The 25,707-nt window shown below is 40.9% G+C and overlaps 1 protein-coding gene across 3 annotated transcripts in view; it reads right to left on the bottom strand.

Annotated features, from left to right (window-relative positions):
* Positions 1-426: 426 nt before the first annotated feature.
* The window catches only part of ZKSCAN1 (zinc finger with KRAB and SCAN domains 1), a 46,440-nt gene continuing 21,159 nt past the window's right edge, over positions 427-25,707 (bottom strand). Inside the window, exons 1-4 of one of the 3 annotated variants that reach the window (XM_023741059.1) lie at positions 21,848-22,523; positions 15,832-16,329; positions 15,363-15,549; positions 427-1,684 (exon numbers count right to left, since the gene is read on the bottom strand). In XM_023741059.1, coding sequence (XP_023596827.1) covers positions 840-1,684; positions 15,363-15,549; positions 15,832-16,230 — 1,431 coding nt within the window. In that variant the 5' untranslated portion in view covers positions 16,231-16,329; positions 21,848-22,523 and the 3' untranslated portion in view covers positions 427-839. Of the gene's footprint in view, positions 1,685-15,362; positions 15,550-15,831; positions 16,330-16,579; positions 19,023-19,243; positions 19,278-21,847 lie in introns of those variants that run through there. The other 2 variants (XM_023741057.1, XM_023741058.1) reach the window with 2 other exon arrangements.

Below are 25,707 nucleotides of genomic sequence, written 5' to 3'. Positions count from 1 at the left end.
AAAGAGACTGCAGACAGAGGCGGGGAAAAGGATGTTTATAAGGTAATCATACTGTATATTGTTACCTTGTGGAGGTTGTACATAGGGTCACTATAAGTCAGAACCGACCTGATGGCACCTAACCACCACCACCTTGTGGAGTTTCAGAAGGACGCTTCCAGGGGGGAGTCAGATTTTCAGACTCTGGCATAGATAGAAAGCATACAACCAAGACACACATGAGGCCCAATAATGAAAACACGTGCTCAGTGTGCAGAAAAAGAACAGTGGGACCAACAGGCATCTACTATACACAGTCTCCCTCAACTCCCTAATACGCACATTTACAGATACTAAAATCTCTACCCTAAATCCACATTTTCTAAAAGCTAAACCGATATCAATTATTTTCTTTCTAGATAATAGTGTTCAATAATCAACACATTATTTAATAGTCTTGAGGCATTACAAGATGTTATAAATTTATTCTGAACCAGATTAAATTGTGTTTGATGTGATTCAATTCTTTAAAAATTCTAATTCAAAGAGTAAAACAGGTTATTGGTTAAAATGTTTCCCCTTTAGTTATATTCAGCACATAACAGTTTAACTATACAAAAGGCAATGCCAGTATGATTTACTGGGACCTGAGGTATGGTGAGGGAAATGGCAAGTGAGGAACCCAGTGAAGCTCTCTGAAGGATCTCCTGCTGTTCCATGCTTGAGCTCTCACTCCTCAGGCGCTCCCTGAGGCTGAGTGGAAGCAAAATCCACCACCACAGTTTATACTGCAATTACTGAGTTTCTCCCTAGCATTTATATTCTTAAAAAAAAAAAAAAAAAAGGCACACACTTGACAGTTATAGTACTTCTCCCTCTCCAGTGTGGACTCTCAGATGTTTGGAAAGATTTGACTTACTACAGAAGGCTTTCCCACAATTTTTACACCAATAGGGCTTTTCCCCAGTATGAATTCTATGGTGTTTATTAAAATTTGAGCTGTGGTTGAAGGCTCTACCACATTCCTTACATTTATATGGCTTTTCTCCAGTGTGAAGTCTCTGATGTGAACTAAGACCTGCATGCTGACTAAAGCTCTTCCCACATTCGTTACACTGATAAGGCTTCTCCCCAGTGTGTGTTCGATAATGGCGAGTGAGACTGGCTTTACCACTGAAAGATTTTCCACAATCTTTACATTGATATGGTGCCTCTCCAGTGTGACTTCTCTGATGTTTAAGGAGATCTGAGCTCTGACTGAAGGCTTTTCCACACTTGCCACAGTCATAGGGTCGGTCTACCATGTGTGTTCTATAATGAAGGGTAAGGTTTGAACTGTGGCTGAAAGCTCTCCCACATTTGGTGCATACATAAGGTTTTTCCCCAGTGTGTGTTCTCCGGTGTTTAGTAAGATTTGAGCTATTACTAAAGGCTTTTCCACACTCGGCACATATATATCGTTTCTCTCTTGTGGTAAGATTAATAGGAATTAATTCTGTGACTTTTTTGGAACCTATGTCTCGGAGAGGTGATTTTGTTCCTCTTTTCCTTTCAAGGTTTACCCGTTGCCCTTCTAACCTGGTCTCATATTTATTATCAATACTCATGGTAATAATATCCCTTTGGAATCCTTCTGTATGAGAATCTTCCTCAGAACTTTGCTGCTTATCTGTTGATTCCTCATTCTGGGTGTTCGATTCATAATCTGAAACAATAAATAGGATAAGGATATGTCAGTTTCCTCTTCTGAAGAAAAATCTGTTAAAGGAAAAATAGGATCATCAGGTGAGACCAATGAATTCTGAAGCGTGAATAAGTACAAGCTCTGTGAGAGGTCACGATATCCCAACTGATACAGATAAACCATCATCAAACCTAGTTTACAATACTGGATTTTTATATAAGCTCTTCTGCCAGAGGCTATGATGGCTGATGAGTATATTGCTTTTCTGCCAGGAAAAGATCTTTATATATAGAGGGCAATAAGGCAAAACAAGCATGTTGGGACAGCAGCAAAGTACATGGATGATGCTTAGGCAGAAACAAACAAAAATGATTCATAAAAGGTCAAAGCTGGTTAAGGAAAATGAAAAGGTAACTAAGGGACAAAAGGCTGAGTGGCAAACTCCTTCACAAAACCCAAATTTCCACAGAAGCTAAACAGAAAAGTAAACAAGAGCATTCAGTCCACTTATAATCATTCTAGTACCAGGTCCTTATTGATTCGAATGAAAGCGCTTAAGCCCCACGAGGGTTTAACACGGATAATTTAACGTACATTGGCTATGTCTTTAATTACTTCCTTTAGCTGTAAACTTAGTTATAACTGTTGAACTCAGATTTAACCAGTATATTTTTTATAGATCATTCACTAGGCAATCACACTTCTTAAGAATTCATCCACATGCATGGCAACGGGGAGTAAGGAAAATTCACTTTGAAAAACAGGCTCCCTCAGAGAACTGTTATCCCTCCAAGAATACAGAAGCCTCAAACAACACTGTACTTTCCTTCTAAGTCCATTTTTTCCTTTCCCAAGGAACTTCCTTGTCCCTCTATTTATAATCACGCTGTTAGTTGCTGTCCAGTCAGTTCTGACCATGACGACATCATGTATAACAGAACAAAACATTGCCCAGTCCTGTGTCTTCATGATTGTCAGTATGTCTGAGTCCACTGTTGTGGCTATTGTGTCAGTTCATCTAATTGAGGGTTTTCCTGTTTTTGCTGACCTACTTTACCAAACATATCATTTTCCAGTGACTGGTCTTTCTGATGACATATCCAAAGTAAGTGAGCTAGTGTCGCCATCCTCAATTCTAAGGAGTATTTCTTCTAAGATTGATTTGTTCATTCTCTTGACAGTCCATAGTATATTCAATACCCTTTGACAACACCACAATGTGAATGCATCAATTCTTCCTTTTTCACTGTCCAGCTTTCACATGCATACGAGGCAACTAAAAAGACCATGGCACCTTAGTCATCGAAGTGACATCTTTGCTTTTGAAAACTTTAAAAAGGTCTTCTGCAGATTTGCCCAATGCAATACATTGTTTATTTCTTGACTGCTGCTTCCATGGATGATGACTGTTGATCCAAGTGGAATGAAATAATTGGCAACTTCAAGTTTTCTCCATTTATCATGACGTTGTTGATCAGTCTAGTTGTGAGGATTTTTGTTTTCTTCACATTCAGGCATAATCCATACTGGAGGCTGTAGTATTTGACCTTCATCAGTAAAAGCTTCGAGTCTTCTTCATTTATGGCAAGCAAAGTTGTGTCATCTGCATATTGCAGGTTGTAATGAGTCTCCGGTTATCTAGTTATTCCATCTTAGTTATCTAGCACTGCTATAACAGAAATACCACAAGTAGATGGCTTTAACAAAGATAAATTTATTCTCTAGGAGGCTGAAAGTCCAATTTCAGGGTGCCGGCTCCAGGGGAAAGCTTTCTCTCTCTGTCAGCTCCAGGGGAAGGTCGTTGTCATCAGTCTTCTCCCAGTCTTGGAGCTTCTCAGTGCAGGACCTCGGATCCAAAGGATGTGTGCCCTTCCTGGTTCTTCATTCTTGGCAGTAGGAGGTCCCTCTGTCTCTCTGCTCACTTCTTTTTTATCTCAAAAGAGACTTACTCAAGATACAACCTAATACTGTTTAAGTCCCACCTCATCAACATCATAGATAGGATTTACAACACACAGGAAAATCACATCAGATGACAAAATGATAGACAATCGCACAATAGTGGGGATCATGGCCTAGCCAAGTTCACACACATTTTTGGGGACACAATTTAATCCATAATATTCCACATTCTGGCCCCCTAAAATACATGTCCTTACCACTTGTAAAATACATTCTCCCTATCATATCATAGCAAAAGTCTTAAATCAACTCCAAGTCCAACATCCAAAAATTCCTCTTCTTCTACGAAATCTGGAATACAAGTTATCTGCTTCCAAAGTACAATGGTAGGACAGGCACAAGGTGGATATTTCCATTACAAATGGGAGAAATGGGAGGAAAAGAAGGGATAACAGGCACCAAGCAAGTCAGCAGAACACATTACATTCGCTCTCAAGGCTTGAAAATAATCCTCTGTTCCCTGAGACCATTTAGGCAATGGCCCTGCAGACTCTGGGTGTTGGCCACACTCTCCAGATTCTGGATGGCAGCCTCTCGGCCCTGGGCTTCAGCTCTGCCTTTCAGAGCTGGAAGCACTCACTCATCTATGCCAAGAAATTTGGCAGACAGCCACCTGGCCAACTGGCTAGAAGAAATCCATATTTGTACCCATTCCAAAGAAAGGAGATCCAACAAAATGCAGAAATTATCGAACAATATCATTAATATCACACGCAAGTAAAATTTTGCTGAAGATCATTCAAAGTGGTTATAGTAGTACGTCTATAGGGAACTGCCAGAAATTCAAGCCAGATCCAGAAGAGGGTGTGGAACAATGGATATCATTGCTGATGTCTGATGGATTATGGCTGAGAGCAGAGAATACCAGAAAGATGTTTACCTGTGTTTTATTGACTATGCAAAGACATTCAACTGTGTGGACCATAACAAATTATGGATAATATTGTGAAGAACGGGAGTTCCAGAACACTTAATTGTGCTCAAGAGGAACCTGTACTTAGACGAACAGGCTGTCGTTCCAACAGAACAAGGGGATACTGCATGGTTTAAAATCAGGAAAGGTGTGCGTCAGGGTTGTATCCTTTCACAACATTTATTCAATCTGTATGCTGAGCAAATAACCCAAGAAGCTGGACTATATGAAAAATGCGGCATCAGTATTGGAGAAAGACTCATTCACAACCTGCAATATGTAAATGACACAATCTTGCTTGCTGAAAGCAAAGAGGACCTGAAGTACTTACCGATGAAGATCAAAGACCACCATCTTCAGCATGGATTATACCTCAACATAAAAAAAAACAAAACTCCTCACAACTGGACCAATAAACAACATCATGATAAATGGAGAAAGGATTTAAGTTGTCAAGGATTTCATTTTACTTGGATCCATCAAGGCCTATGGAAGCAGCAGTCAAGAAATCAAACGACGTATTGCATTGGACAAATCTGCTGCGAAAGACCTCTTTAAAGTGTTGAAAAGCAGAGATGTCACTTTGAGGACTAAGGTGCTCCTGACCCAAGCCATGGTGTTTTCAATTGCCTCAAATGCATGTAAAAGCTGGATAAGGAAGACTGAAGAAGAATTCAGGCCTTTGAATTATGGCGTTGGCAAAGAAGACTGACTATACTATGGACTGCCAGAAGAAAGAACAAATCTGTGTTGGAAGAAGTACAGCCAGAATGCTCCTAAGAAGCAAGGATGTGCAAGACTTCATCTCATGTACTTTGGACATGTTACCAGTAGGGACCAGTCCCTGGAGAAGGACATCATGCTTGGTAAAGAAGAGGGTCAACAAAAGAGAGGAAGACCCTCAATGAGATGGACTGACACAGTGGCTTAAACAATGGGCTCAAGCACAGCAAGGACTGAGAATGGCGCAGGACCGGGCAGTGTTTCATTCTGTTGTACATAAGGTCACTATGAGTCAGAACAGACTTGACGGTGCCTAACAACAACAACAGGTTGAAGAGTAGAAGACAAGCCCAAGTAGAATACTGTTTATGTATGTATTAATATATTGTTGTTAGATGCCGTTGAGTCGGTGCTGACCCATAGCAACCCTATGTACATCAGAACAAAACACTGCCCGGTCCTGTGCCATCCTCACAATCGTTGTTATGCTAGAGCCCATCGTTGCAGCCACTGTGTCAATCCATCTCGTTGAGGGTCTTCCTCTCCTTTGTTGACCCTCTTCGTTACCAAGCATGATGTCCTTCTCCAGGGACTGGTCCCTACTGATAACATGTCCAAAGTATGTAAGACATACTCTTGCCATCCTTGATTCTAAGGAGCATTCTGGTTGTACTTCTTCCAAGACAGATTTGCTTGTTCTTTTGGCAGTCCATGGTATATGCAGTCTTCTTCGCCAACACCACAATTCAAAGGCGTCAATTCTTCTCTGGTCTTCCTTATTCATCCTCCAGCTTTCACATGCATGAGGCGACTGAAAACACCATGACTTGGGACAGGTGCACCTTAGTCTTCATGGTGACATCTCTGCTTTTCAACACTTTAAAGAGGTCTTTTGCAGCAGAATTACCCAATGCAATGTGTCTTTTCATTTCCTGACTACCGCTTCCATGGGTGTTGATTGTGGATCCAAGTAAAATGAAATCCTTGACGTCAATCTTTTCTCTATTTATCATGATGTTGCTTATTGGTCCAGTTGTGAGGATTTTTGGTTTTCTTTATGTTGAGGTGTAATCCATACTGGAGGCTGTGGTCTTTGACTTTCATCATAAGTGCTTCAACTCCTCTTCACTTTTAGCAAGCAAGGTTGTGTCATCTGTATATTGCAGGTTGTTAATGAGCTTCCTCTAATCCTGATGTCCCGTTCTTCTTCATACAGTCCAGCTTCTCAGATTATTTGTTCAGCATACAGACTGAATAAGTATGGTGAAAGGATATAACCCTAATGCACACCATTCCTGACTTTAATCCATGCAGTATCCCCTTGTTGTGTTCCACCGTCTGCCTCTTGATCTATGTACAGGTTCCTCATGAGCACAATTAAGTGTTCTGGAATTCCATTCTTTGCAATGTTATCCATAATTTGTTATGATCCACACAATCGAATGCCTTTGCATAGTCAAGAAAACAGAGGCAAACATCTTTCTGGTATTCTCTGCTTTCAGCCAGGATCCATCTGACATCAGCAATGATATCCCTGGTTCCACATCTTCTTCTGAATCTAGCTTAAATTTCTGGCAGCTCCCTGTCGATATACTGCTGCAGCCACTTTTGAATGATCTTCAGCAAAATTTTGCTTGCGTGTGATATTCATATTGTTCAATAATTTCTGCATTTGGTTGGATCACCTTTCTTGGGAACAGGCATAAATATGGATCTCTTCCTCTTGGTAGCCAGGTAGCTGTCTTCCAAATTTCTTGGCATAGATAAGTAAGCACTTCCAGTGCTGCATCCATTTGTTGAAACATCTCAATTGGTATTCCGTCAATTCCTGGAGCCTTGTTTTTTGCTAATGCCTTCAGTGCAGCTTGGACTTCTTCCTGATCATATGCTACCTCCTAAAAAGGTTGAACACGAACCAATTTGGTATAGTGACTGTGTATTCCTTCCATCTTCTTTTAATGCTTCCTGCGTCGTGTGATATTTTCCCCATAGAATCCTTTAATATTGGAACTCGAGGCTTGAATTTTTTCTTCAGTTCTTTCAGCTTGAGAAATGCCAAGCGTATTCTTCCCATTTGGTTTTCCAACTTCAGGTCTTTGCACATGTCCTTATAATACTTTACTTTGTCTTCTTGAGCTTCCCTATGAAATCTTCTATTCAGATTTTACTTCATCATTTCTTCCCTTTGCTTTAGCTACTTGATGTTCAAGTGCAAGTTTGAGTCTCTTCTGACATCCAATTTTGGTCTTTTCTTCCTTTTTTGTCTTTTTTTTATGATTTCTTGCTTTCTTCATGCATGATATCCCTGATGTCATTCCACAACTCCTCTGGTCTTCAGTCATTAGTGTTCAACGTGTCAAATCTATTCTTGAGATGGTCTCCAGGTAGTACTTTGGCTCTTGTGGACTTGTTCTAATTTTCTTCAGTTTCAACTTGAACTTGCATATGAGCAATTGATGGTCTGTTCTGAAGCTGGTCCTGGCCTGGTTCTGACTGATGATACTGAGCTTTTCCATTGTCTCTTTCCACAGATGTAGTCGATCTGATTCTTGTGTATTCCATCTGGCGAGGTCCATGTGTATAGTCACCACTGATGTTGGTGAAGAAAGGTATTTGCAATGAAGAAGTCGTTGGTCTTGCAAAATTTTATCATGCAATTTCCAGCATCGTTTCTATCAGCAAGGCCATATTTTCCAACTACCAATCCTTTTCTGTCTCCAACTTTCGCATTCCAATCACCAGTAATTATCAATGAATCCTGATTGCATGTTTGATGAATTTCAGACTGCAAAAGCTGGTAAAAGTCTTCAATTTCTTCATCTTCGGCCTTAGTGGTTGGTGTGTACATTTGAATAATAGTCATATTAACTGGTCTTCCTTGTAGGCATATAGATATTATCACATAACTGACAGCGCTGTACTTCAGGATAGATCTTGAAATGTTCTTTTTGATGATGAATGCAACACCATTCCTCTTCAAGATGTCATTCCTGGCATAGCAGGCTATATGGCTGTCTGATTCAAAACAGCCAATACCAGTCCATCTCAGCTCACTAATGCCTAGGATATTGATGTTTATGTATTCCATTTTAAAAAAAAAAATTTTTTTTTTTAAAAAGTGAAAGTTTACAATTCAAGTTAGTCTCTCATACAAAAATTTATACAGTTATGTGACCCTAATTGCTCTCCCTATACTGTGACAGCACATTCCTGCTTTCCACCCAATTTCCCGTGTCCATTCAACCAGCTCCTGACCCTGCCTTCTCATCTCACCTCCAGACAGGAGCTGCCCATTTAGTCTCATGTTATCTACTTGAAGCACACTCTTCATGAGTATCATTTTATGTCCTATAGTCCAGTCTAATCTCTGAAGAGTTGGCCTCAGGAATGGTTTTAGTGCTGGGTTGACAGAGAATCTGGGGGCCATGCTCTCTGGGGTTCCTCCAGGCTCAGTCAGACCATTAAGTCTAGTCTTTTTACTAGAATTTGAGTTCTGCACCCCACTTTTCTCCTGCTCCAACAGGGACTCTGTTGTGTTCCCCGTCAGGGCAGTCATGGATGGTAGCCGGGCACCATCTAGTTCTTCTGGTCTCAGGCTGTTGCAGTCTCCAGTTTATGTGGCCCTCCATTTCATTTTTGACAATTCTCTATTTTCCTAGATTCACACTTTGTACATTCCATGTTCTGATTATTAACGGATGTTTGCAGCTGTTTATCCTCATTTTGAGGCATGCCACATCAGCAAATGAAGGTTCCAAAAGCTTGACTCCATCTATGTTATTAAGGTCAGCTCTAGTTTGAGGAGGCAGCTCTTTCCCAGTAGTATTTTGAGTCCCTTCCAACCTGAGGGGCTTATCTTCCGGCACTATATCAGACAATATTCCACAGCTTTCATAAAGTTTTCACTGACTAATTCTTTTCAGAAGTAGACAGCCAGGCCCTTCTTCCTAGTCTGACTTAGTCTGGAAGCACATGGGTGACCCTGCTGGTATCTGAATACTGGTGGCATAGCTTCCAGCATCACAGCAACACCCAAGCCCCCACAGTATGACAAACTGACAGACCAAACAACTGAGACGTTTCAGCAAATGGATGCAGTGCTGGAAGCACTCATTTCTCTCTGCCAAGAAATTTGGAAGGCAGCTACCTAGCTACCAAGAGGAACAGATCCATGTTTGTACTCATTCCAAAAAAAGGTGATCCAACAGAATGGAGAAATTATCAAACAATATCATTAATATCACACACAATTAAAATTTTGCTGAAGATCACCCAAAAGTGGCTGCAGCAGTACAACAGGGAGCTGCCAGAAATTCTAGCCAGATTCAGAAGAGGGTGTGGAACAAAGGGGTATCAGTGCTGATGTCAGATGGATCCTGGCTGAAAGCAGAGAATACCAGAAAGATGTTTACCTGTGTTTTATTGACTATGCAAAGGCATTTGATTGTGTGGATCATAACAAATTATGGATGACATTGCAAAGAATGGGAATTTCAGAGCACTTAATTGTATTCGTGAGGAACTTGTACTTAGACAAAGAGGCAGTTGTTCGAACAGAACAAGGGGATACTGTATGGTTTAAAGTCAAGAAAGGCGTACGTCATGGTTGTATCCTTTCACCACATTTATTCAATCTGTATGCTGAGCAAATAATCCAAGAAGCTGGACTATAGGAAGAAGAATATGGAATATGGCATCAGGATTGGAGGAAGACTCATTAAAAACCTGCAATATGCAGATGACACAGCCTTGTTTGCTGAAAGTGAAGAGGAGTTGAAGCACTTATGATGAAGGTCAAAGACCACAGCCTTCAGTGTGAATTACACCTCAACATAAAGAAAACAAAAATCCTCACAACTGGACCAATAAGCAACATCATGATAAATGGAGAAAAGATTGAAGTTGTCAAGGATTTCATTTTACCTGGATCCGCAATCAACATCCATTGAAGCAGCAGTCAAGAAATCAAATGATACATTGCACTGGGTAAATCTGCTGCAAAAGACCTTATGATGAAAAGCAAAGATGTCACTTTGAGGACTAAGGTGCTCCTGACCGAAGCCACGGTTTTCAATCGCATCATATACGTGCAAAAGCTGGACAATGAATCTAAGAAGACTGAAGAACTGATGCCTTTGAATTATGGTGCTGGCAAAGAATATTGAATATACCATGGAATGCTGGAAGAATGAACAAATCTGTCATGGAAGAAGTACAGCCAGAAGGTTCCTTAGAAGCAAGGATGGCGAGCCTTTGTCTCACATACTTTGGACATGTTATCAAGAGGGACCAGCTGGTGAAGGACACCATGCTTCATAAAATAGAGGGTCAGCGAAAAAGAGGAAGACCCTGAATGAGATGGGTTGACACATGGCCGCAATAATGGGCTCAAGCTAACAATGACTGTGATGGTGCAGTACCAGGCACTGTTTCATTCTGTTGTACACAGGGTCACTATGAGTTGGAACTGACTCAACAGCACCTAACAACAATGTGAACTGGAACTGACTCAATGACAACGGGTTTGGTTTTTGGTTTTCTTATTTTCTCCCCAAATATTCTACACTCACCTTGTACTTTCCTTGTCACAGCTTTAGAATCAGCCAGAAGCCCTGTTACCTTTTAGAGCGCAATGGTATTTAGAAGATCTAAGAGGGAAGCTGACTGGTTTAAAAAAAAAAAAAAGACCCATAGGTACTAAAAGTCTTTTTTACTCTCACTTTTAAATAACAGTTTAGCTAGGAACAGCATTTCATATTCACATTTATATTTTCTCCTTAGCCTTCCAGAGATATTTCATTGTCTTCCAGATCCTGCTGATGCTGAGAAATTTGCTGTCTGTCATTCCTTTAGAGGTAATCTGTCTTTTATATCTTGGTTGCTTTTAAGACATTCTATAAATTTTGGCATTCTGCAGTTTTAATATATCTAGGTGTAGATTTTGTCTTATTTATCCTATTTGGGATTCACTATTTTTCTTGAATCTGAGGATTTATGTCTTTCATTTATTCTGGACAATTCTCATTCTCTCTTTTTGAATACTGTCTCTGATTCTTTCTATTCTCTTTCTCCGTAACTGCTATTAAACATATGTTGGACATTCTCGTTCAATCCTGCACTAACCGCTAATTCCTTCCATTCTGATCTTTTTAAGCAGCATTTCATATAACTTTCTCAGATCTATGTTCTGGTTCACTAATCATCTCTTCAACTGTTTAAAACAGGCGGCATAATCTTAATTTCAATGACTATAGTTTTTACTTTTAGAAGGTATATTTTATTCTTTATCAAATTTACCTGTTCTTTAACAGTTTTTTCTTTATCTCTATTTATTTTATGTGTTAAATTATTTTAAACCAGCTTATTCTGTGAAGTCCTTTCAATGATGTTCTATTATTAGAGATTATTTAGGCTTTAATTCTCCTTTTGTTGTATCTCCTGACTTTGACTCATGTCAGACTATCTCCTTGGGTATAATTTTTATTTTCTAGAAGGACTTCCTCCCCGCTTCCCATCCTCAAATGATTCCTGTGTGGCCTAATTCACTGGAATATTCTGTCCACAGTTTTGCATTTGCTTCTGACAGGCACCCTGAGCTAATGTCTGTGTGTTAATTTCCTGGCTTAGAGGTTCCCAGGCCACGTAAGTAATATCAAGTAAAACCCTACCGAGGTAAATCTCCAGGGTTTCAACGTCTCAGGGCATGCTTCTATTTCCACTCAGTGCTCAGGGAGACCAACAAACTTCCTTACTGTAACCCTGTGCTGCTGCAATCATTTCTTTTTATTTATACTGTGAAAACTGTGAGAGCTGAAACTCAGTGGGAGTGCCTTGTTTTTCGGGTCTTGCAAGTTTTCCACCTTTGACTGGATGCAGTCTTATCACTTTTCTATTGCTCATTTCCATGGAAAATATTTGTTTTCCTTCTCTGACAGGTTTCTGCCTTGCAGAGGTACCAGCTTTTGCAGGTTTTACTGTAGTACATCTTTCTTCACTGACAGTGTAAGCTTTTGAGGGTCCTGGATTTATGCAAAGCTTTCAGTGCCAACTTGTCTTTCCTCAGGACGGTCGAAGAACCTTTTGTTCCCCACCTGAACACTAAAACCCAAAACCCTATTTTTGGCTCTGAAAACCATTGCTCCCCACCCTCCCTTTTATGTAGTACTGCCAAATGGCTATGACAAGGGAAATGGAAAATAAATCTAACTAGATATACCTTTGACTACTATATTTTTACGCAAATAACGCGCATGTTACACCCCCGCACATTTTCATAAGCATGCTATACCAATAATTTTTTACATGTTGCTGACTTCAATTTCAATTTTTTTTTCTGTCCAATGGATTTAACGTTACCAGGATAAAACTGATCTTATGGAAACTTCATTTAAGGTAGGTATTTTCCTAAACCAAGCGCAACCAATGGTGAACTGAATGGGCTTGTGATGGAAATGGGATGCCATATTGAAGCCAAAGAGTATGAATGCACAAAGAGCTAGAAATTAGTAAGTAAGAAATGATCCTAGGCCTGAAACTACAAGATGCTATTTGTACTGTATTTTACTGCTTTCATAAATCTTTAACTGAAACATAATTTTTGATAATCTGTATCTTTGAAATCAACAAATAAAAGCCACCAGAAGAAAACTGTTTTCATCTTAAAATAGCCCATTTTAGTTTATTCATTCATGATCATCATCATCATCACCAACTCCCAGAACCCTTCAAATTTGACCATCTTTTGCTCCCAGTCATCTGGAAGTTGCTGGCCTACAGTGGTTCTCATTCTCATGGAGAGGACATTCCTTTTCATAAATTTAGAAATTCAGGTGAAACTCGCCTTGAAATCTAGGATTCCTCTTTTATTTGCTAGAAGCTTTGCTTTGATCTGAATTGTGACAGTAGAGACAGCTTGGTTTTGTTCCTGTTGAGAAATAATCCACTCTTTCAAGTTGTTCTCCAATTCAGGCCATTTCACTCTGGGCCCACAACGTGCACGTTTTTGCAGATTCATTTTCTCCAGCTCTTTTTCCTTTCGCGAATGGATGACTCTGCAACTTCAAACACTCTTGCTGCCACTCTGCTGCTTGTTTTTTCCACCCTCACAACAACTTTCAGTTTGAAGTCTATGGTGTAGGACTTGCGTTTAATTCCTGCCATGATCCTAAAGGAGTCTAAGATTTAGCTTTATAAACTAAAAAAATGTGCAAAATATAATTGATAACTGTCTGGTTCTAGTAGAGATCGCAAGATTCTAATGTCAGGTGTACAAGAAGGGTCTTTTATATGCTTGCAAGCATTTGACTAAGGTGACTTATGATCATTGATGCTAAAAAGACATAATCAGACTATAAAATAAGCAGACCTAACACAGCTAATAGCTTCACTTAAGATGATCTGATAAGGTTTTCCCATTTAACTACTGAGCCAAGAGTGACTGTGTATCAGTTTTGCTTTGTTTACTCCTCCAATTAAAAGCCAGAGCTGGAATTCAATGTAGATTGAATTGAGATTCCTACTGATCGCTACTTGATGCTATTTATGCCAGTTCAGGCTTGGCTTTGTCTGTGCTTCCAATTGATAGCACATGATTTATAGGCAGGCTTCAGTAGGTTCAGGGTTCTGACTGATAACTCAAAAGTGACAGGAATATAATTATCACCTTTAACAGAAACAAATCACAGTTTCAGCTGTTATTTTCCAATTACCAGGGTACCACCAAACTTGATCCATGACTTCTTGACCATGGCTTATATCTTTATTATACAAATATAGTCAAAAGCAATATATTTGCGCTATTGAATGAGGGTGAATGAGCCAGAAATTCACTTCTGGAAATGTCACGAGACACATGCAGTATATGCATGGGGCACTATACTAGAACTTTCCCATATAACTTCATTTCTGCGTGTTATGTGTGCATGTTATTTACATGGGTGCGCTGTTTGCAAAAAAATATGGTCTTTGCAAAAAAATACGGTCTCTTTATTTTTAATTACTCTGATGACTCTAGGGAGGTGACAACTGCCTGGAGAGGAGGACTGATATTAACAATAATGAAAGGTGAAGAATTTAGCTAATCATTTTTTCTCTCTCCTAGAAGAATATGATTTTTAACAGAGTTCAAAATCTTATTTCAAAGATGGAATTTCATGTGTTTGGGACACAGTAAGCATGTAGGAGGAGGTGATTTCTGGGGGCCAAGGACCGTACTCATGAAATCACACGACACACATAAGTAGTGGCCTACTCCATCTAATATTTAAGCAAAGTCTTGATTTGAAATTATCAGGTAAATGAAGGTATATAAAATTAGAAACAACTACTACAAAATAACAAACGGAATTATCACTTATGACTTCTGAAACTATTCTGTAAACTATGGTTTGTGGAGATTCAAGCTGGAAAGTAGTTACCCTAATATAACCTTGACTTCTGAGAAATGTCCACCTCTTTCCATAGCTTCAGAAAGGCTACCTGATTATTCTCCATTTGCCCTTCCAGATCCATTCCCTGCCTTGTTCTGTGCCCCAGGAAGCGATCCTAAGGGCTGCATTGTTTTGTTTCTCTTGCCCTCTAGCTTCCAACTGGGTCTGCCAATGGGAAGCACCAGCAGAAGATCTGAGGGCAAGAAGAGGGTTAAGTCAGGGTATTTATTCACTCTGCTCTCTCCCCACCCGACTGCAGGGCCTATAACCACAGCTCCTATCAAGTAATCCCTCTCTCACGGCAACAGCTCTCGCCTGGTTGGGGTAAGAGGTCCCTCTCTTATCTAAGTTCATGGATAGTAACAGCTTTTCACTGTTGTGTGGGTGCAGCGCCGTCCCTTACGGGTTCATTTAATCTGCCCACACCTCTGTTAACAGTCCCCTCATTAAACACACTTCAACTGCCCCTTTAAGAGTCTGTTATTTGTTTCCATGCTAGGACTCTGACTGAGACAGATGTACCCTAGAGGGAAAGGGAATTATTTCTGCCTAGCTAGCCAGACCAGCCAAGTTAATCTAGGTGATCACCTCACAACCAGTAATTATGAATTATTCTGTTTCTTCATCCAGACAGGCCCAGGGCACGGGAAGGGGCCTGACAGATGGTCCCTACCTTGGATCTTTCTTAGCTCTTGGGTGAAATCCTGTTCCTCATCAATCTCTTCGATATGTAGAGGCTCCCAAGATTCATATTTGTTCCTGGCAGGACGTGGCTGCATGCCACTCAGGGATTCTTTTGCTGTTCCTGAAGATGACATCTTCTCCCACAGCTGTTTCTGTTCATCTGGAGGAGCTGGGACCTAGACACAATTAGGAATGACTGGGTTTGTGCACGATTCACTTTAAGAACTAGAATGGCAATCTTTGGAGAGCTATGTAGACCTTGTAGGAAAAAGAAAAGCAAAACATCCATCCCATTCAATCCTCTAGGCTAAAATGTTAGTTTAGGATAGAAGAAAACATGGTCTAACTCAGTAGAAACTTCCGTTCAGCTGTTCTTACTGTATGGACAACTCCTTGCTCTTGCCTGTAAGTCTATGCTCCCAATCTCCTTAAAGAAAAGAAAGTTTCCCCCTTCCCACCTCTTGTCCTGGTTCATCCAGTTCTCGTTCCAGATCTTCCAGGAGAGTAACAGCCTCTTCAGCACTCTCCGGGCAGTGCTCCTGCACCCAGGTCTGGAGCTCATTGGGCAGGATGGTCAGGAACTGCTCCAGCACCAGGAGCTCCAGGATCTGCTCCTTGGTGTGCAACTCAGGCCTCAGCCACTCACAGCAGAGCACCCGGAGTTGGCTCAGGGCCTCACGGGGTCCAGGTGTGTCATGGTACCCAAACTGCCTGAAGCGTTGGCGGAATATCTCCAGGCCAGGAAGGCACTTTTTCTTCTCCTCTTCCTCCTCCTCGACTTTTACAATCACAGGTCCCACCTGCTTCTGTGGAGGCCTAGGGCCCAGAACTGTAGCCATGCCCAGTACCTTGGTCATCACACAGACTCAGGAAACAGCCTTGCTAAAGATGAGGCTCTGTGTACCAGGGATATTGGTTCCTTTAGTTTTCTGGTTCTTTAAGGCCACAGGTTAAACCTAAGAAAATATGGTTACCATAAAATTACCAAGAAGTATTTATGGCCACACCATTTAACACAAGAAATTGTGCAAGTTATGACCACCATAAAATTACCATATAATAATTACAGTTGCTCAAAACTTTCTGGAGTCAGCTGAGAATATCCTCCTCTGACTTTACTGTACCTCCACTATCCTAAAAAGTGCACCGTGGCATAATTTTAAAATTACACTTAACTTTGCAGTGCAAACCATTTCAGAATCTCACCTTAGTTCCTGAGATTTTAACGTGCTATCCACTGCCCAGTCTGTACCTCCAGTCTGGATCTCTCTTCTGAATGACAGACGCATACAACCAACTATTCACTTAACAGTGCCACTTGGATGTCCCGTAGATATCTTTTGCTTAATAAGTCTAAAACTGAATTTCCCATCTACCCTCCTAAGGCTGTTCATCTCAGTTAATGGCAACTCCATCATTCTGTTTACTCGAACCAGAAAACCTGGAGTCATTCTTGAGTCTTCTTTCACATTCTATGTCCAACCCATAAGCAAATTCTGTCAGCTCTATGTTCAAAACATATCCAGAGTTCAACCACTTCTCACTACCTCCAACACTACCATTCCAGTCCATCACCTCTTCCCCGGAGTGTTGCAACAGTCTCCTAATTGCTTCCCCTCTACCCCCGTGTATTCACAACACAGCAGTAACGGTGATCCCGTTAAAATACAAGTCAGATAACATCATACCTCTGCTCACAATCCTTCAAGGCTTCATGTCTCACTCAAGAGTAAAAGTTATTGCAAGGGCCAAAAAGGCCCCAGAAGATCTCAGCCCCATCAACTCTCTGATCTCATCTTGTACTTCTCTCCTTGTTCATTCTACCCCATCCACATTATTTCTTAAGCTACACAAACTCGCACCTCAGAGCCTTTGTACTTGCTGCTCCCTCCACCTAACACTCTTCCTCCAGATTACACACAGCCCCCTTTCTCATCTCCTGAAAGGTCGTTACTCAGATGCTACTTTCTTGGTAAGGCATCCCTGACCACCGTTTTAAATCCCAAACTGCCATCCCTCATCCCAGAACTCCTTATCTCCCTTCCCTACTTCTTCTCCAGATCATTTAATCAAATACTATATAGTTTACTTTTTTCCCCTTCCCTATCTGTCTCCTCCCTTGAGACAACTAGAATTGTCTCCTGTTAAAACACAAGTCAGATCACATCATTCCTCTGCTCACAATTCTTCAAGGCTTCATGTCTCATTCCAGAGTAAAAGCCAAAGTCATTGCAATGGCCAAGTGATTCATATTTTAATGGGACTCTAGTTGAATATCAGCACCTGAGGACAGAAACTTTCATCTGTTTTGTTCACTTCACTGCTGTATTCCAAACATCTAGAATACGCCTAGCAGGAGCTCAAATATTTGTGGAAAGAATAAAGATGTAATACATGGATCCTCAAGGTTACTCTTAAGTCGTAAAAACAGGTTTTAAAAATAGTATTATCAATACAAACTTAAGTTTAAAAAATATGGCAGTATGACTCGTGTTTAGCTTAATATATAGCTAGACACAGAAATAATTATTGTGGAATACATAGGTTAGTATACATACATACACTTCCTAGCTTTGTCTGTGAGAGGGGCTAGAAGTAATGACACCCCAGTACTGATGAGCACACCCAGCACCCAGATCTTGGTTTCTAAATACCATTCTCTAATAAAAGGAACCAGAAAATGGAGAAATGCCTGATTCTAGGATTTGGGTACAGAATATACAAGATAAACATGGAGCATCTTGTAGTCCCAAAAAGTAAGAAAGTACTCAAAAGACAAAACAATGGCAGCATGTCGAAAAGACACAGAAGCCAACCTACAAAAGCTCTCAGTGGCCACAACTGAAGCAATTTTAGTACTGAATTATAACGTAGTAATGGATTATAGTCCCAAGTATAAGATAAATATCCATGAGTCCATACTGATATAAAAAAATGATCGAATAAATAAATGAGGAAGAAGAGACAAATCTCCTGTACGGAAGAATTCCAAATAATTTACGTAGGTACCAGGTGGAGCTTAACTCCCCATCCCTTGAGTGAAGGCTGCACTTAGTGACTTGCTTCCAAAGAGCAGAGTATGGAAAAGACTAGAAGAGAAAGTAACTTTATAGTGGAGAAACCTGGCAAACACTACCTCAGCCAGGTGATTAAGATTAATATCATCAGTGATAAGTCACGTTGATACCAGGTACTCCTGATGTGAAGGGCACTTCACCTCTGTGATCTCCTCTACCCCCACATAACCCTGGTCTAACCATGAGAAAAACATCAGACAAATCCAAACTGAGAGACATTCTACAAAATACCTGATCAGTATATCTACCAAAGTCACCAAAAACAAAGGAAGTCTGAAAAAATGTCACAGACCAGAGGACACTAAGTAGACATGAAAACTAATGTAATGTGGTATCCTGGATGGGATCCTGAAACAGAGAAAGGACATTAGGGAAAAACTAGTAAAATTCTAATAGAACTGTGGAGGTTAATTAATAGCAACATACTAATGCTGGTTCCTTAATTGTGACAAATGTACACAGTAATGTAAGATGGTAACCATAAAGGACAATGGATGAGAGATATAGGGGAACTCATCGTCTATCTTTGCCCTTTTCTATAAAGCTAAAACTATTCTAAACTAAAAAAAAAAAAAAAAAAATTTACATGGAAAAATATGGGGCACTGGGGGAAAAAAAGCAGCTTTGGTGAACTCTGATCAATTATGGAGGGGTGGCAAAGAGAAACATAGCTGTTAACATCAACACTTATGTTGAAGCAGACCACTCTTAATCTGGACTTTGAAAAAATTATGAAGTCCTTTTTCTTTTATGACCACATATATTCAAAAAAAAAAAAAAAAAAGGTGCCTACCTTGTCTCCAAAGAACCCTGGTGGTGCAGTGATTAACTGCTCAATAACTGAAAGGTCAGTGGTTCGAACCCACCAGCTGCTCCGTGGAAGAAAGATGTGGTAGTCTGCTTCTGTAAAGATGACAAAAAAAAAAAAAAACCCGCTGCCATTGAGTTGACTCCAACTCACAACAACCCTATAGGACAGGACAGAACTGCCCCATAGGTTTTAAGCGCTACGGCTGCTAACCAAAAGGTCAGCAGTTCGAATCCTCCAGGTGCTCCCTGGAAACCCAGCCAAAGCTCTTAAACCCTATGAGGCAGTTCTACTCTGTCCTATAGGGTTGCTATGAGTTGGAATCAACTCAGTGGCAAAGGGTTTGGTTTGGGTTTTGACCTGGTCTCTAGGTAATAATAAACAGAAAACCAAACCAAACCCATTGCCATCAAGTTGATTCCGACTCATAGCGACCCTACAGGACAGAGTAGAACTGCCCCACAGGGTTTCTAAGGAACAGCTGGTGGATTCGAACTGCTGACTTTTTGGTTTGCAGCTCAGCTCTTAACCACTGCACCACCAGGGATCCTCGGTACAATAGTTAATTTCTATTCTCTTCTAACAATTGTTGGAATATTAGCCTAATGATATAAAGTTTCTAACAGATCTGTTTCAAACATAATACAAAGCCTATTTTTTAAATTCATCAAATATTTTTAGCTTTTAACTAGCTGGTGATGTTATAACAATATCGCTTTTTCCTCTGAAATCACATAGGCCATTTTTCAGTTTGGCAATTCTATCTCCACAGGCTCAACTTGCTGAGGTTTAAAATACAAATCTGTTCATATCACCCAGCTGTTTAAAACCTTTAATAAACTTCTTGGCATGGCAAACAAAGTCACTCACAATCTGGCTTCCGCCTGCCCTCATCACTTCCCTTCTCATTCCCTATGCTCCATCAATTTGTCTTTCAAGTCTGAGCTTAATAATTAATCCTTAAGAAAACATGCTTGATCTCAGTCATAATAAGGGAAACGTAAATTAAAGTTACAATGAAAGGTTTCCACCTATCAGGCTGGCAAAGATAAAAGAAAAATCTTATATAACAAATTGCCAAGTTTTTTAAAAAGGAAAATTAGTAATTTCACATTTGTTATGTTGAGTTTGTCCTAAAGGTTTTTTTTCAGAGATGCCCTTCAGGTCTTGGCGTCTGTATGTTGCTCAATAAAGTGTTCATAAAATCAAACAGCATGTGGATAGAAAATGGAGGCTACATTAACCACAGTGAATTACCTTTTTAAGCTATCTAGAATTTCAGCTCAAGAAGCCCATTAAACAAAAATTCCTGATCAATCAAGCAGAAGGCTCTATCCCCAATTTTCTTCTTCTTCCTTACGATCATCTGCCAAAGTTTATGTGCCCTTATAAAAGTGCCCAAAATTCATTCTTGAATAAGATGAGGCATAAGTACATCAAATTACCATAAATTTTAATAATTTAATGAGCCTTACCAACCACTGCTTTAACATGGCACTCACTCAGTCTGTACCTGAAAACTCCTAGGCAGGCAAATTTAATAATTCTTGAGGCACAGAATTCTACTGTTGGACAGTTCTAATTGTTATAGGGTCTTTCTTAAACTGAACCAAATTCTGCATCACTTTACAGTCTACATTCACTGATCTTAGTTGCTTAGACCAATACTTTCTCATTAGCAGACTTCCAATACCTGAAAACAACTGTCTGCTTCCCAATTCTTTTCTCCTCCAGTTTATATCCAGCTCTTTCACTGTTGGGTTTTTTTTTTTTTAACATAACATGGGTTTCCTGCAGGGCTTGGAACGGGTTCAGTCCAGTTGGAACACCTGCTGAGAATCTGTATTTCTAACAAGTTTCCAGGCTATTCTAACGCTGCTGGTTAAGGAGCAATTCTGAGAACCACTAGTAGAGCAGTGGTTCTCAAAATTTATTACACATAGGAATCACTCCGGGATCTTGTTAAAATGTAGATTGTGATTCTGGAGTGGAAATGCAAATTCTTAGCAGGGGTTCGAACCACAACTAATCGATTGAAGTCCTGGTTACCTGGTACCTCACCCACCACATCACCTTTCTGTAAAGCTGTGTTTACAAACTTGAGCAGATCCCTGTTATGTGTATGCTTTCTAATCTGAACAAAGCCAAGGAGACTGTTTTCTTCCTGAACCGGACATCACCCAGTACTTCCAATGAGATTCAGCTTCTCACAGGAGGTTCCCAATCCTTTGGGCCTGTTCTCACCAATTAGACTTGTGTGAACTTCCTGTGGAGAGCCAGGCAAAAGAGAAGGCTGCCTGGGTCAACCTGGCAGATAGCTCTGCTCAAGAAGCGAACAAACTTCTGGAAAGTGAAAGAGACAAGGTTTCATCTGTTAACCCCCCGGGGTTATGGTGGTGGTAGTATTATACAATGACCCGTCTCCCGCCACCTAGGGCTGGAAAGGGAGAGGTGGCTCCTCCCCCAGCCCTCTCGTGGCCCGTGGGTAGGGGTGTGTGTTCCACCGCTGATAAGCCCGCCCCTCCCTCCACATTTAGCCCGAAACTCCCTCTCCGGTCCACCAGGCTAACCGGGGACCAGTTGGCTCACCGTGAGTCAGAGTCGCTCCGAATGCTCAGGCCTCACAACGCGCATCACCGCGTTGGCGCAACCGGAAATGCGTCACAAGCCTAGTCTACCTCGGCCCATCTAGGATTTTGGGAAGTCTTCTAGGAGTTCTGGTGGCGCGGTGGTTAAGCAGTTGGCTGCTATAGGAGAGGTGGGGCAGTTGGAAACCACTGGCAGCTCAGCGGGAGAAAGATGTGGCAGCCTTCCATAAAGATTTACAGCCTTGAAAACCCTATGGCGTCCTATGGGGTCTGAGTCTGAATGACGCCACGCAGGGGCGGATTATGGTAAGGGCCGGCTTACTTGTGCTTATTGTCTGTAGTGAACAATTTCACATGGGTTTCACCACGTCTTACACAAGTAAGCCTGTGTTTAACTTGCTTACTGGGTTTCAAGTTTACTTGCTTATTGTAAATTTGAAAAAAGGCTTTGATTCTGCAGGAAGGTGCTGTGGGGTTGGGAAAGAGATGCCAGCCATACCTAGAAGCAAAATCTTTGATGTGGTGAAAAAATGTCAAATTGTTCACTACAGATGATTTGGTAAGCAAAGTAAGCACTGTGCTTACCTTGGCAGTTGGATAATTCACCCCTGTCCACACATACAGCATACCGGGACACTATAAAGACATTTGCTAAAGAAAATGAAAAGAGAAAAAAAGGTGGAGTGGTGTAGTTAAACAACCCTATGGCTTGTAACTGGAGCTCTGTTGCTAATGAGACTTGAGGGTTTGGAGATGCAACGTGATTGTCTGGAAAATGGGCATAATACCTGCTCTAACAACTTTAACTTTGGACGTGTTATCAGGAGGGAACAGTCCCTGGAAAAGGGCATCATACTTGGTGGAGGGTCAGCAAAAAAGAGGAAGCCCCTTGATGAGATGGATTGACACAGTGGCTGTAACAATGGGCTGAAGCATAACAAAGATTGGGAGGATGGCACAGGACCGGGCAGTGTTTCTGTTGTACACACGACTGCTATGAGTCTGAACCGACTTGATGGCACCTAACAACAACTTTATAAAGGGTTGGGAGAAGTATCATGTATGTGAGAGTGCTTTGTGAACTAGCTATACAGACAATTTTTAATCCTCAAAACTCTATACTCTTGGCTCTGCTTTAATGTTAGCCCCCAGGGATGGATGTGGCTCCATCTATGACAGATGCTTTTTCTTTTCTGCCGTTATCTGGAGGGCCACTTGCCTTTTTCTTAATCAGGGAGGGTAAGGTGTCCTGCCAAGACCTCATCTTTCCCTACAATTGTAGGTTCTCCCTTGTTTGTGAAAGAACCGGGAAAAGATTTGCATAATCTCAGAGTGGAAGGCGATCACAGAGAGAATCTGGCCCAGCTCTCCCCCGTGCAAAATACTCAAGGGGGGGCCCAGCCTTACCTCAACGCCTGAATGGATGCAGTGACCCATTCTGGCTGGTTCCACAAGAAGGGTCTTCCTTCCCACAGTGGCTTCCACTAGGGCCAACTGTGCAACTTGTGCACTGTACAACCGCAGGGGTTGCCATCTTCCGATAAATGGCAGAGCTGGATTTTAAAACCAGGACTCATGCCAGCAACCAAGTTTCTACTACTTCATTGTTCCTTGTCCTCTTTTAATAACATTTTATTGTTTTCAGTGAAGGTTTACACAGCAGTGTAGGTTCCCATTCAACAAATTCTGCACAAGTTGTTCAGTGGCATTGGTTACATTCTTCGCAATGCATGAACATTCTCATTATGTCTCTTCTGGTTCCATTTCCATTAGCTTCCCTGCGCCCTTATATTCTCATCTTTGTTTTAAAAGTAATTGTCTCATATAGGTGATATTTTTAAAGGAGCACAGTACTTACGGGTGATATTTTTTGAGTCAATTGGTTTAACTACAAGATGACCTCGGGTTAGTTTTCATTCAAGGTTTGAAGAGTGTATCAGGACAGTAGTCTCGGGGAGTCCTCCAGTCTCAACCAGCCCAGTAGGCCTTTTTTTTTTTAATTTTTAGGAACTTGAGTTTCTACTCCACCTTCTTCTCCCATTCTATCAGGGTCCATCTGTTGTGGCCCTGATTACACAGCTGGTAGTGGTAGTCGGGCACCATCTAGTTCTTTTGATCTCAGGGTAGATGAGGCTGTGGTTCATGTAGACTATTTGTCCTGTAGATTAGTTTCTTCTTGGAGTCTTTGGTTTCCTTCTTTCTCTTTTGCTCTGGATGAGTAGAGACCAGTAATTGTATCTTAGATAGCCACTCACGAGCTTTTAAGACCCCATTCCTTGTCTTGTTTTATAAGTTTAATTATTCTTCCATTGTAATTTATCACCTACATTGATCCCATACGGTCATGGGACATTATGCCCCAGTTGTCTAAATCCATGACCAAGTTCAATAATGCACCCAGATACTGGACTTCTTTCCCTGTTTCTGTCCACCCTGCCCCTCAGTCCTGTTCTCTAGGATCATTTTCTATAACAAACTGCATGAAAGCCCTTATCTCAGGTTCTGCTCTCTGGGGGGATAGGCTGAGACAGTTGGACTGAATAGGGTGAATGAAGTTCACCTGAACCAGGATTTAGTCGTGACGACACCTGCTAAGTGGTTCAGTAGAATTCTTGCTTTCCATGCAGAAGACCCAGGTTTGATTCCTGGCCAATGCACCTCATTCGCAGCCACCACCTGTCAGTCAGTGGAAGCTTGTGTGTCGCTATGATGCTGAACAGGTTTTAGTGGAACTTCCAGACCAAGACAGACTAGGAAGAAAGGTCTGGCAATCTACTTCCAAAAAACCAGTCAGTGAAAACTCTATGGATCACAATGGTCCAATCCACAACCTATCCAGCAGCATTTGTTCCATTGTGCATGGGGCTGCCATGACTTGGGGCCAACTTGATGGTAGCTACCACCACCACCTTTTTCAACTTGTTTATTCTACCTTAAAACATGCTGTCCTTGAGTCAACTGACTCATGGCGACCCATGTGTTGCAGAGTAGAACTGCACTCCACAGTTTTCAAGGCTGTCACCTCTGAGAATCAGAGTGCTAGGCTGTATCTTCTAAGTCACCTCTGGGCGGGCTCAAGTCACCAACCTTTTGGTTAGTAGTTGAGCACCACCCAGGACTCCTTTATTCCACCCTAGCCCTGGAAAACAAGCAGGGCAGGGATTAGTATGCCAATCATAAGGATACTGAAAAAGAAATCAAAGCACTTAGCACCTATGTTCTAGTTTTTAAATAGGGTGAATAAGTAAATTATTTAAAAAGAAAAAACAAAACCCCAAACTGAGTTGGTTTCAATATATCATGCAATAACAAAACAAGGTTATTAGGTTAAAGGTCACAGTTTGAAGGTCTTAACTATCAGATTACAAGCTGCACCTACCATTTAAGTGGTTTTCTCAGTTTCATAAACTGATCAAAGGTCATTTTAATGGTTCCATCTTATGAGATTCCAAAAAAAAATTACATCCTTTAGGATAATTAAAAAACCACTTTATTCCATGGGAACCAAGGTTTTTTCATCCTGTGCTCTCTAAGAAGCTACCTAGAGCTGCAAGGCAGTGTTTCACAGGGAGCGTCTGTGAAATTACTTAAACAAAACAAAGAAAAAATGCTCATTTGTGCAGGGATTTTGTTTGCGGGCAGTTCTGGTTTTTTAACTTGGAAGTTGTATTTTTCTCTTTACCCAAAATATGTGTGTTTATGCAACCAAGGACAAAGAACAAACACAATTATTGCCACCTAGAGATGATAATTTATTGTTTTACCATGACCCAGAAGAGAAACAACATAAAGAGAGTATTTATTACAAGTCCCCACAATTTTCTTCCCTAACCTCACTACTCTAACATTTCTTTTTCAGAC

The sequence above is a fragment of the Trichechus manatus genome, unplaced genomic scaffold, assembly GCF_000243295.1.
Source record: "Trichechus manatus latirostris isolate Lorelei unplaced genomic scaffold, TriManLat1.0 scaffold00170, whole genome shotgun sequence".
Lineage (NCBI taxonomy): Eukaryota > Metazoa > Chordata > Mammalia > Sirenia > Trichechidae > Trichechus > Trichechus manatus.
This window is presented reverse-complemented; position numbering and strand designations above follow the sequence as displayed.